Raw genomic sequence first — 10,590 nt, forward strand, 5'->3', positions numbered from 1 at the left:
AAATGATAAAATCTTTGGAGAGAGACTTTCTTTGGGATCCTAATGATACTAAGAAGGGTAATGATCATCTTGTTGCTTTGGATAGATTGCGCACCCCCCTCAAGCATGGTGGTTTAGGGGTTAAATCTCTTAAAAGTATGAACAAGGCTCTACTTTCGAAGTGGTTGTGGCGCTACAATCATGAGAGAGACTCTCTTTGGAGAAAGGGTGTGGCTACGAAGTATAGGTCAACAAACTTTGATAGAGAGACCAAAGCTCCAAAGGTGCTGCTGGTTGCGGAGTTTGGAAGGGCATTTACAAGCAGCTCAACGCTTTCAGAGCATCTTGCAAGTTGGCGATGGTACTTCAGTTTTATTCTGGGAAAGCTATTGGGCAGGTGCAGCTTCCTCCACTTCGTGTATGGCATAACCTCTACTAAGAATTGGGCTATCAAGAATTTGTGCTCCTACCTTTCAACAAGGATGGGCATGGGACTTGGGCCTGGATAGGAGGCTAGCGCAACCACAAATTGCCGAGGTATGTGCTTTAGCTTCGATTCTTGCAGGATTTATTCTGGGGACAAGGTCAGACTCCATTAAATGGAACATTAATAGTTCCGGTGTCTTCTCGGTTAAGTCGTGTTATGCCAATTTAGAAAACGAACAAGCTTCTCCAAACCTTCATCAGAATATTTGGTGTAGGTCTTGTCCTCACAAGATTGGGTTTTTTCTGTGGCTAGTGTACCACAAAAAAATTGCTACAATGGACACCCTTTATAGGAATGGCAAACTTATCGTGAATAGATGTTTGCTTTTTTGTAAAGATAGCGAAACTGTGGAGCATCTTATGCTCAACTGCAGCGTCTCTTTTCAAATTTGGGAACATTTCAAGGACGCAATTCGCTTCATTGGACCTTTGCCCAATTGCATAGATCTCATTATCAAGGGGTGGATATTTCGTTTGCTTCGTCTAATAGGGAAGTTGTTTTGGCCTCTATTTGTTGGTCCATTTGGAAGTGTAGGAATAAAATCCAAACCTACTTTTGGAAGAGAAATGCAGATGAATTAAAAGGAATTAATCTAGACGTTGTATTGGGACAGTTTCTTTTCAATATACTCCCTCCGTCCCACTCCTAAGTGACCTAGTTGAAATTTGCACAATTTTTAAGGCAAGCAAGGAAAATAGTATCTTTAATCATTTTTTACAATTATACCCTTATGAATAATAACTAGTGAAATTTAAAAATGGTTTATCTCTCAAAATACTCCACGGATGTTCGCAAATTTCATACAATTGAAAAGCATTTTAAAACACCTACGTAACGAATATAAACATACCTATCAAATTATACATATTTCATATATTATTTATAATTAACTAAAAGGATAATTCCGGAATATCTAATTGTTTAGTGATATAGGTCACTTATCATTGGGACAAAATCTAAAATCAAATAGGTCACTTAGGAGTGGGACGGAAGGAGTAGTTTATTTTGTTTCCTTTTTTGTTTTCTTGGGATTTTTCCGGTGACTATTGTCATGCAACTGGATTTGTAAGTTCTTTGAGCTCTTTTTGCTTACTTTTAATAAGCCTATCTATAATGTTTTCCAAATTTGCCAACCAAAAAAGAAGACACATCCGCAAAATTACATAGTTAAAATTTCACCGGTGGCTATAATTTAATTGTTTCTCCGAAGTTGTCCCCTCACGACTGTTGAATAACAAAATCTGAAATCGGCTTATTTTTTTTTTTATTGAAATCGGCTTATCGAATTATTTTTCTTAAAGGATCTTTTATGTTATGCAGTGTTAAAACAACTCTTTTTCCGGAGTTTCACAAAAATTTGAAAATGATTAGATACAATCGCACAGTAAACGCAACAAAGAGTCTTCCCTTTACTTGGCGGGTTTAGGTGATGAGGATTTTTGTAGCTAAGTTGATTCCAAATGTTGTGATCGTCCAATTTTTCAATAAAAAACATCTTTCAAGAGGGAGGAATAGCACATTAAGGAGTTTTTTCGGTGACAAGCAAAATGAGCTTTGAAGAGAGTCCTAGTTGAGTTGCAGACTCACAATTAAGAGATTCTGAGAATAATTTTGGATGTTTTTGTTTTACTACTATCACCACCACAGCCACCTCCGCCAGTAGCGTTGATGGCACAAGAATGTCCTGAACTATTTTTTTCCGACTCACTTACGACTTTTTCTCTCCTTCAATAAAATCAAGTAAATAGTCCTCCATTTTTATTTAGGATATCAATGGAATCGGACCGGCAATGTGAAATGGGATACAAGGGTTCAACTAGTAGTGAAATTGTTCAAATGAGTTCACCTGATGATGTACGTAACTTATGAACCAGTGGTGGCAACAACAGTACTACAAGCGAGAATCAGCAGATTGGAGACGAAATTGATGGAACATGCAACAACACATGTTTCAACTGAAATTGAAGAGCTGATAGCTAATTCTATCAACAAAAAGTTTGAGAATGGCACCACTACTTCACGTCGTTGGGGACAGTGCTGTATATTCAAAGTGCATGAACAAAATAAGCGAGCATGCCTATGTGCCTTCCATAGTCTCTATTGGTCCTTTCCACCATGGAAAAATGTAAATTGTCATATGCGCACTCCCTGCTGACAAGAATAGGCAGAAAGAAAAACTTAGGACATGTTGCTGAAGATACTGGTGACTGGTTCGCCAATGAAACAAGAGGGAGGTCAATAGCTTTAAATCAATGCATTTCAGTTATCAAGAAGATGGAAAGAGAAATTCGTGAATCCTACTCAGATCCCATCAATCTCAATAGCGAGGAATTTATAGAAATGATGGTTTGTGAGTTGTTGACCAGGCGGTTTATGCCTATATACACGCAAAACGATCCTTTAAGAAATAACTTCTGGATCAAATCAAGTTTGAAGTGGGATCTACTACTCCTTGAAAACCAACTTCCAATGTTTGTCCTTGAACATCTATTCAACTTAACTGCACCGGATAGACAGCAACTGGAGGGTAAATGCCTTGAGGTGCTCGTTCTTGCTTTGTTCAAGTTCTCATTGCTATTACCTGACGGGAACACTCTCCTTCGAACACACCCAGATTGTAGACATGCCAGGCATATTCTTGATTTAATAGCTATTCTACTCCACCCTACTCCTCCTCATCTCAGAGAACTAAAGGAACTTCATTCGGCAACAGGGGAAGTTGGACAGACTATGAGACTATATTCATCATGCAGATTAGTTACCTCAATTGTGATCTCGGGGATGAAGCACACTGCAGCACATATATTCACGAAAGGGACTGCAACCAGCACACTTCCTCGTGCCAATAACAACAGGAACACCCGTTCAATCAGGAACTTTACACCAAGTGCAACTGAGCTCAGCCGTGCAGGAGTGAAGTTCAAGAAGGGCTCTACAGAAAATGGCTTCTATGATATCGAATTCAACAATGGTGTATTGGAAATTCCACCGGTAATTATTCACGACCAAACTGAGCTTTTGTTTCGAAATCTTATCGCTTGTGAACAATTCTCTGATGGACATGTTGCTTTATGCCATCTTCACAAATAAGCTTATAACTTCTGCCGAAGATGTGGAGTTGCTACGCAGTAAAGGCATCATCAGGAACTCTTTCGGCAGTGATGGAACTGTTGCTAATCTCTTCAATAATCTCAGCTGTGAGATAAAGTATCACAAGTTCTATTATTCTCAACTCACCAACCAAGTGAACGAGCATTACAACAAACGTCGACATATTTGGAAGGCCACTTTGAAACGTGAATACTTCAACAGTCCATGGTCTAATCATTTCATTTGCTGCAGCACTCCTACTTATTATTCTTACGATCATGGCCGCTTTATTTGCTCAGCTTTCGTTTTTTGTTCACGAGTCTTAAACATGTTCATAGGTGTTAGCAACGAGTATGAACTATGAGGATGAATGCATGAAAGAACTCAATAACCTTTATCCATACCACTAATCTGTCACTACCACTGTTTCTAGCTAAATTACTATAAAGATGAGAATAAACATTTGGCTCTCTCTATCTCATCAATCAACCTTGGTGTTCACCTGTACTTCTGGAGAACTTCAGTTTTCTGGGGTACTAAGAGAATTCAGAGTGTTGAATCCTGGCTGGACTCTAAAATGTGATTAAGCTGTTATTATTTACATGGTGCCAATTCATAGCCCGGATGAAAAAGGCATTGCATACAATCTTGTAGCTGTTGTAACAGTAACAATACATGAAAACACAAGAAAACAAAGAGGACAAAAATAAGCAAAAAGGCCAAACAGCGCGAATCAGAGGGATTGAACTTTTTATTTAAATGAATCTATCTAAGGAGTGGGAAAATATCTAAAAAACATACAAAAGAATTTGACAAAAATAAACAAATAAAAAATCGTAAACCTAAATATATCCACAACACCAATCAGTATAATGTCAAGAACAATGATAGTACTACAACTAGTGCTGAAGTAATGAATTGAGAAGGTCCTACTATACTGGATGAAGCAATCTGAATAATGAAATTGCAAGATCCTTGTGAGATGTTCTGTTCAGTGAGCATGGCCATACCTTGAAAATTACAGCTCATATCTTCTTGGTTCTGGACTTGGTAATACATATTAAATGCATAAGAAGCATTCCCTTGAGCATCCAGGTTGTTGCAGGATGACCCATAACCGAGTGCCGTGCAATCTGAAAATGTGCAAGCATAATTGACATTCTCACCAAGTTTTGTTAAGTTAAGATCCTTCACATTGGGATTCAACACGCACCAAGATTTAGGCAAGTATCGAACATTTTGTGCTCCCACAAGTAATTTATTCTGACCTAATCCTGATAGATCAATAGGGAATTTTGGCTGTCCATCATAGCTAAAAAGCCCCCAATGTCTTTCAAAATCACCTGGTGCAATACTCTTGGCATCCTCATCAATCAGACCAAATAAGTAAACTTCGATAAATCCTGGTCTTCGTGGGGTTCCTTGATTGGCCCCTAATCTTTTTAAGAGCCCGGTGTAAAATCTCTCAGCAGAGGCTAAATTTCCATGCTTGTGTCCATCTGTTGGCCAACCAACTTCCCCAACCAAGATCGGCAGGTCTCCTACACCAACACCTGTTAGAGCAGCAACTAGGGTGTCAAAATTTGCATCAAAGACGTTTGTGTACGAAATGCCGTTGTCAAGTGTTGGAGAGCTAAATCCATCAAAGAAGGCATAATCCACTGGAAAATCACCACTTGCATAGAGACTCAGGAATGGGTAAATGTTAACAGTAAATGGAGCTTTGTGAATGTGGAGGAACTGAACAATCTGAGCCATGAGATCACTAATGTCAGAACGAAACACTCCGGCTGAAGGTACTTCATGGTCTGGAGGTGAGTTGTAGACATCAGCATTTAAGGGAACAGTGGCCTTTATGTTGTCTCCTACACCAGCTTCGTTGAGTGCACTCTGAATGTTTTGAAGGGCCGGGAAGGTTACATTCAAGAAGGAATTGTTGTAGGACGATAGAAAAGGTTCATTCCCAACTGCAACATATCTGAAATAAAAGATACAGACAAAGCATGAATAGCATTAGATTAGACAAGGAGAGCATGAATAACATCAAATAAATATACACTCTTCAAGTTTTCTTCGTGACCAAGGACTGAAAGCATGATTGTACCCAACAAAATCTACAGATTACGTAACATTAATGCTCCCGACGAATGATGTACACAACATTGCACATACCTTCAACGAAGCTATACAGCTATAGTAAATCATTTCCATTAAAATCAAACTACCAAATACATGAATAAATTACAAAACAAAGACTCTTTTGCATCAAAAATCCTTGTCAGCAAATTCAATGTGATTAAGATATTTCTAAGATCCAAAATGGGACCACACAATTACCTTCAGTAGAAGCATTAACACAAAATCTAGTTATGATAGATAAATTTGTACAGAATCTTATTCTACCTTAAACTTCCTATGAAGCAAAAGATTTTAGAATTTTTAAGATCCTACATCACTTTAAGATTAACTATTTATTACTTTTCCATATAGATTTCTACAGTCTGATCTCATAAACATATCCAAGAACCAAGATTTAAAGTGAATCTATAATGAAATAAAACAAGACCCAAAATTGATAGAATCCACTTACTTGATATTAACACCTCCATTGAAATTATAGCGAGTGACATTAGCTCTAACCCATTTCTTAGCTCTATCATAATCATTCATAGCAGTTAATTGATCATTAGGAATAGCAACCATTACTTCAATACCACTACCAGCCAAAGCACTCATAGTGACTTGATCAGCATCAAATAACTTAACTTTCTGAATCCCATTATCTTTCATCATCTGAACTACAACACTAGCTGGCAGTTTATGAGTTGCCATTGTTCCCCAATTTACACCAAGACCTTCAATCACAGCAATGGAACCCAAAATCCCAATAAACAAAACCCAATACAAAATCCCAGTTTTCATCATTATTTCTGGACTTGGATATTAGGTTATTTTAAAGATGGAGGAGGGAAAATAAGAAGAACCCACTAATGAAGACTGGAAGGAAGAAGAAAAAAACGGTTTAGAGAAAGTGGGTCGTTGTGGATTCACCTGATTTCAAGCAGAGTTCGAAAATGGTGAGATTGTGGTTAAGACTATGTATAATGCAGGAAAAAGGCTGAGAACTCAAGAAAGCGTGTAAAAAGCTATTACAGGAAAGTGAACAGAGGTGATGAACACAAAAACTAGACAATTTTTTTTTAAAAAAAATCTAACTTTTTTTTCCTAACAAATTCCACACCAATCAGTTAATGCAAAAGATGATTTCAAGAGATGGGTTTTCCAAGAGGAACGATGTATAACTAGTACTAATGTTAATACCCAAAAACTGCAATGTGGAAAGGAAACTGGGGTTTTAATCAGATTAGGGAAGTGGGAAAGTGTCAAGAAAGTGGGTGTTGATCAATTTTTAGAAAGCGAGTAAAAGTTAGGAAAGATGGGAAGAGATTCAGCTATTCATCTCACTGAGTAGAGATTTTGGCTTTTTTCTCTGGGGTTTAAGAAAGAGAAGTGAAGAAACAAAACTGCCAGTTAAAGAAACTTATTAAGAACACCCCCAGGCCACGATCAAAGTGAGGTGGTGGTAGTGGTACACGTTTAACCCCAAATCCGATCCAACAGCCCATGATGCGCGTGTTAATAACAAGAAGGGTATTCTTGTCATTTACTTGAAAGGGTATTGTGGTCAAATAATACTTTCCGTTTTTACGTGTACAGGTGGGTCGGTTACCGACATTTGAACGTTGGATGTATCAGTGAATTTCAAACATAAAAGAAAAAACTATTTGTTTATTTGTCAGGAATTTGAATCTTGAATAATAGTGTTTTGATACGGAACTGTAAGAATGAGTTGGTGACTGGTTAAGATAGAAAACGATGGCTGAGATCATTGGGTAGAAAATATTTTGATGATTTAGAAATTCTGTTTTGAAAATTCAATATTTGTGGATTTAGTCTGACATCTGCATAAGACAACTCCTGTCTTATGTATGGACCTTGCTACAGCCAGAGCTTGTTCAATTTTGGGACACCGCCCTGGCACAATCTTAATGACGAAGAGGAAAATGACTCTAGCATAAGGATTGGTAGTAGTGTGAAAATGAAAATGATCAAAGATCTGAATTGATTGTCCTAGATATGGTCTATGTTAGTTATAGAGTTTTCCCTTTTGTATTTGCCGGTGAAGGAAAGAAACTTAATATCTGTCGGATGAGTGACACATCATAGCCGCTCCCGTTGGCCCAGTATCTAGCACCAATTTGGAGTCTGGTTATAACATCAAGATTATTCATCACAAGGTTACGTAAAAACAATTACAAGTTGCATAAATAAACTCAAGATTATGAGTATATTCTTGTTAAAGTACATCCACTTTTTACTAGCTCAAGATATATCAAGTACAAGTATCAAGAAGATTCGAGTTCATCAAGTTAAAAAATGTAACCGAAATGATAGATACACCGACCGGTGGGTGCACCGTGTGAGAGAAGGCTGCGACACACTACTGCCGTTTCCTATCCCAATGCACAGCACTTTGCATTAGGGCCGTGCGATTGTGCACGTTGCATTGAGACTGTGCGATTTCCTCTCACACGGTACTCAAATCTTGGTTTGTCTATCATTGTCCAAAAATATAAGTAACCTGTTATAGGGGCGGCATGGTTTATTAGAGGGGCGTCATTTTAATAGGACAAAAAATGTCATTACATGATCATTCAAGGTGTCCCTTAAAAAAATATTGGAAATGACAAACTAATCCTCATAATTGATAACCTAGTTTAATGATCATAATCAAGTTTAGTGTTAATGACTAATTTCACTTATATTAACTCAAAATCAAAACCAAAATCAGATTTTTAGAGTTAAAAAGAAAAGAAAAAAAGTTTAGAGGAGAAGGTCAATCTCAATCAACTGAAGAAATTAACCAATAAAATGAAGAACCATGACCTAAAAATGATCGGATATACTTCTGAATTAGTCCCAACTAGCTTTTTGTTGCTCAAAGTTATCTAAAATACGTAAAAAAAATTATTTTTTTTAAATTTTCAGAGCTAATTACGGTTGGAATTTTGCTCATAACCAACCGTAAATCGTTACGGTTTGTAAAAGATGAACTACCAACCGTAACTGGTTAAATTTGAAGAAAACCCAATCGTAAAACCAGTTACGGTTGATAACTAAATGCTCGATACCAACCGTAACTGAAGAAAATTCTCAGATATAAGAACATATAGTTGGTAATTGAAGTATTACCAACCGTAACAACATCAAAATATCCAGTTACGGTTCGTAATTGAGTTAAAATCAACCGTAACTATTAGGAAATAATATAGGAGAGTCTATATTTAGGAGATATTTTGAGAGTTACATTAGGTATGTCTTGAGAATCAAGTCTTGTGATTGTATAAATAGCTTGAATATTAATGAGAAAGCAACACCAAGATTATTATCAATGTAGTCTTTTATGCTTCCGCGTTTATGCTCTCCTCTCTCTTGCTCGATCCTTAACATGGTATCAGAGCAAGGTGTGAGAGAGAGAGGAGAGGAAGAGAAATCAGAGAGTTTGCAAGTCATAAAAAGAAAAACCGAAGAAGAAGAAAATAATAATAATAATAATAATCAGCCGTGTTTTGGTAAAGAATATGCAAGCCCTAAAAATAGGGAGAAAAGAATCTGTGTTCGATTTTTGTTAGTTGTTAGGGTTCGGAGCTAACAAAAGATGTCTAAAATATTGGGTGGTTATTGTGACAAGTTTGAAGACGAGAAGCCAGGTGAAGAAGTAGAAACTTGAAGTCATTTGTATTCATGATGAAAATAGAGTTTAGGTCATATTATTAATGCCGAGAAAACATGGTAGACGAGATACTGCTGCTTATCAACAAACACAAAGCTCCGTCTACTAAAACAAAACGAAGAAACCCTAGATACAAACTCCCAAAGAAGAAGAAGAAAGATGTCAGGATTCACACAAGATTGAGAACCAGTTGTGATTTGCAAGAAGGCACCAACATCCGCTGCTAAGAAAGGTGAGAAAGTTGTTAACGCTGCCAGACGTGCTGGTGCAGATATTGAAACTGTTAAGAAATCTACTGCGGGAACAAATAAAGCTGCCTCCAGCGGAACTTCATCGAGCACGAGTTAAACAGGGAGAAACTGATTTCCAGATGAAGGAAGAAGATATCATGAAAGCAAGGTTACTACTGTACGTGACTTGTGTTTCCCGCAAGGCAAAACCCAGGCTTCGCAAGTTACCACATGGTCTAATGAAAAGAAGCCGCAGCCCAGATGGTTTGGGTTAGAGGTCAAGTCCGTGGAGTTTTGAGTCCAAGTTGGAACCCTAAAAAGAAAGAGAAAAGGTTTAGAGTTCGATTTACAAGCTGAAAAGAAAGAAGAAAAGGAAGTTTGGTTACTAGTTGATGGAGTTGTTGTGAAGAAACTTGAAGTTGCAGCAGTCACTGCGAAAAGAACTTGACGGTTGCTGCCATATTAAGGACGGAACTCGATCAGATGGATAATGGAGTTGTATCTGTGTTGGCGACGTTGATTGATTGAACAAGCTGAGAAGCAGAAGAGATAAAGGAATTCTCGGTGAATGATGGACAGAATTGACAGAAAAGAATATGGAGCTGCAGATGATTTATATTGCAGCGATGGTGAAGCATGGGACGCGCTGTGAAAAGATGCCTTGAGTTAAAAAGTTGGCTGCATTTTATTCGAGTTAGATACAGAGACAGAAGTATCACGAGTCTGCTAATGTGGTTCAAATGGTCGTTGTAGACAGAGAAAGAGAAGAGAGAACTAGGAAGAAGTGAAGAAACATGTAACAGCTAGCCATGGTTGTTTTTCGTTTGGATGATTTTCGTGATGAATGGCTAGGGAAGGAAAAGTTGATTGTTAGCAGAGAAGAATGGAGGAGGCTGTATCGGTTGGAAGCGACGAAACGTTGAGCTGTGAACGGAGTTAGAGACCGAGAAAGAAGGAGCAGAGCTTGGTCGAGTTTGCTTGATTGCCAGAGATGGTTTAGGAATCTGTGT

The 10,590-nt window shown here is 37.8% G+C and overlaps 2 protein-coding genes across 2 annotated transcripts; one reads left to right on the top strand and one right to left on the bottom strand.

The window, feature by feature from the left end:
• Nucleotides 1-401: 401 nt before the first annotated feature.
• On the top strand, nt 402-4,015 carry LOC113321592 (UPF0481 protein At3g47200-like). Its single transcript, XM_026569474.1, has 3 exons — nt 402-516; nt 2,233-3,457; nt 3,558-4,015. Exons 2-3 carry the CDS (start codon nt 2,582-2,584, stop codon nt 3,918-3,920), a joined length of 1,239 nt encoding a protein of 412 aa, XP_026425259.1. The 5' UTR covers nt 402-516; nt 2,233-2,581; the 3' UTR covers nt 3,921-4,015.
• A 148-nt stretch (nt 4,016-4,163) lies between these two features.
• Nucleotides 4,164-7,043, bottom strand: LOC113320945 (glucan endo-1,3-beta-glucosidase 8-like). The gene is made up of 2 exons (XM_026568849.1): nt 6,147-7,043; nt 4,164-5,534 (listed from the first exon to the last, which is right to left on the bottom strand). The coding sequence occupies exons 1-2, from the start codon at nt 6,479-6,481 to the stop codon at nt 4,421-4,423; spliced, it is 1,449 nt and encodes a 482-aa protein (XP_026424634.1). The 5' UTR covers nt 6,482-7,043; the 3' UTR covers nt 4,164-4,420.
• Nucleotides 7,044-10,590: the final 3,547 nt, after the last annotated feature.

Source organism: Papaver somniferum, chromosome 11 (assembly GCF_003573695.1).
Source record: "Papaver somniferum cultivar HN1 chromosome 11, ASM357369v1, whole genome shotgun sequence".
Lineage (NCBI taxonomy): Eukaryota > Viridiplantae > Streptophyta > Magnoliopsida > Ranunculales > Papaveraceae > Papaver > Papaver somniferum.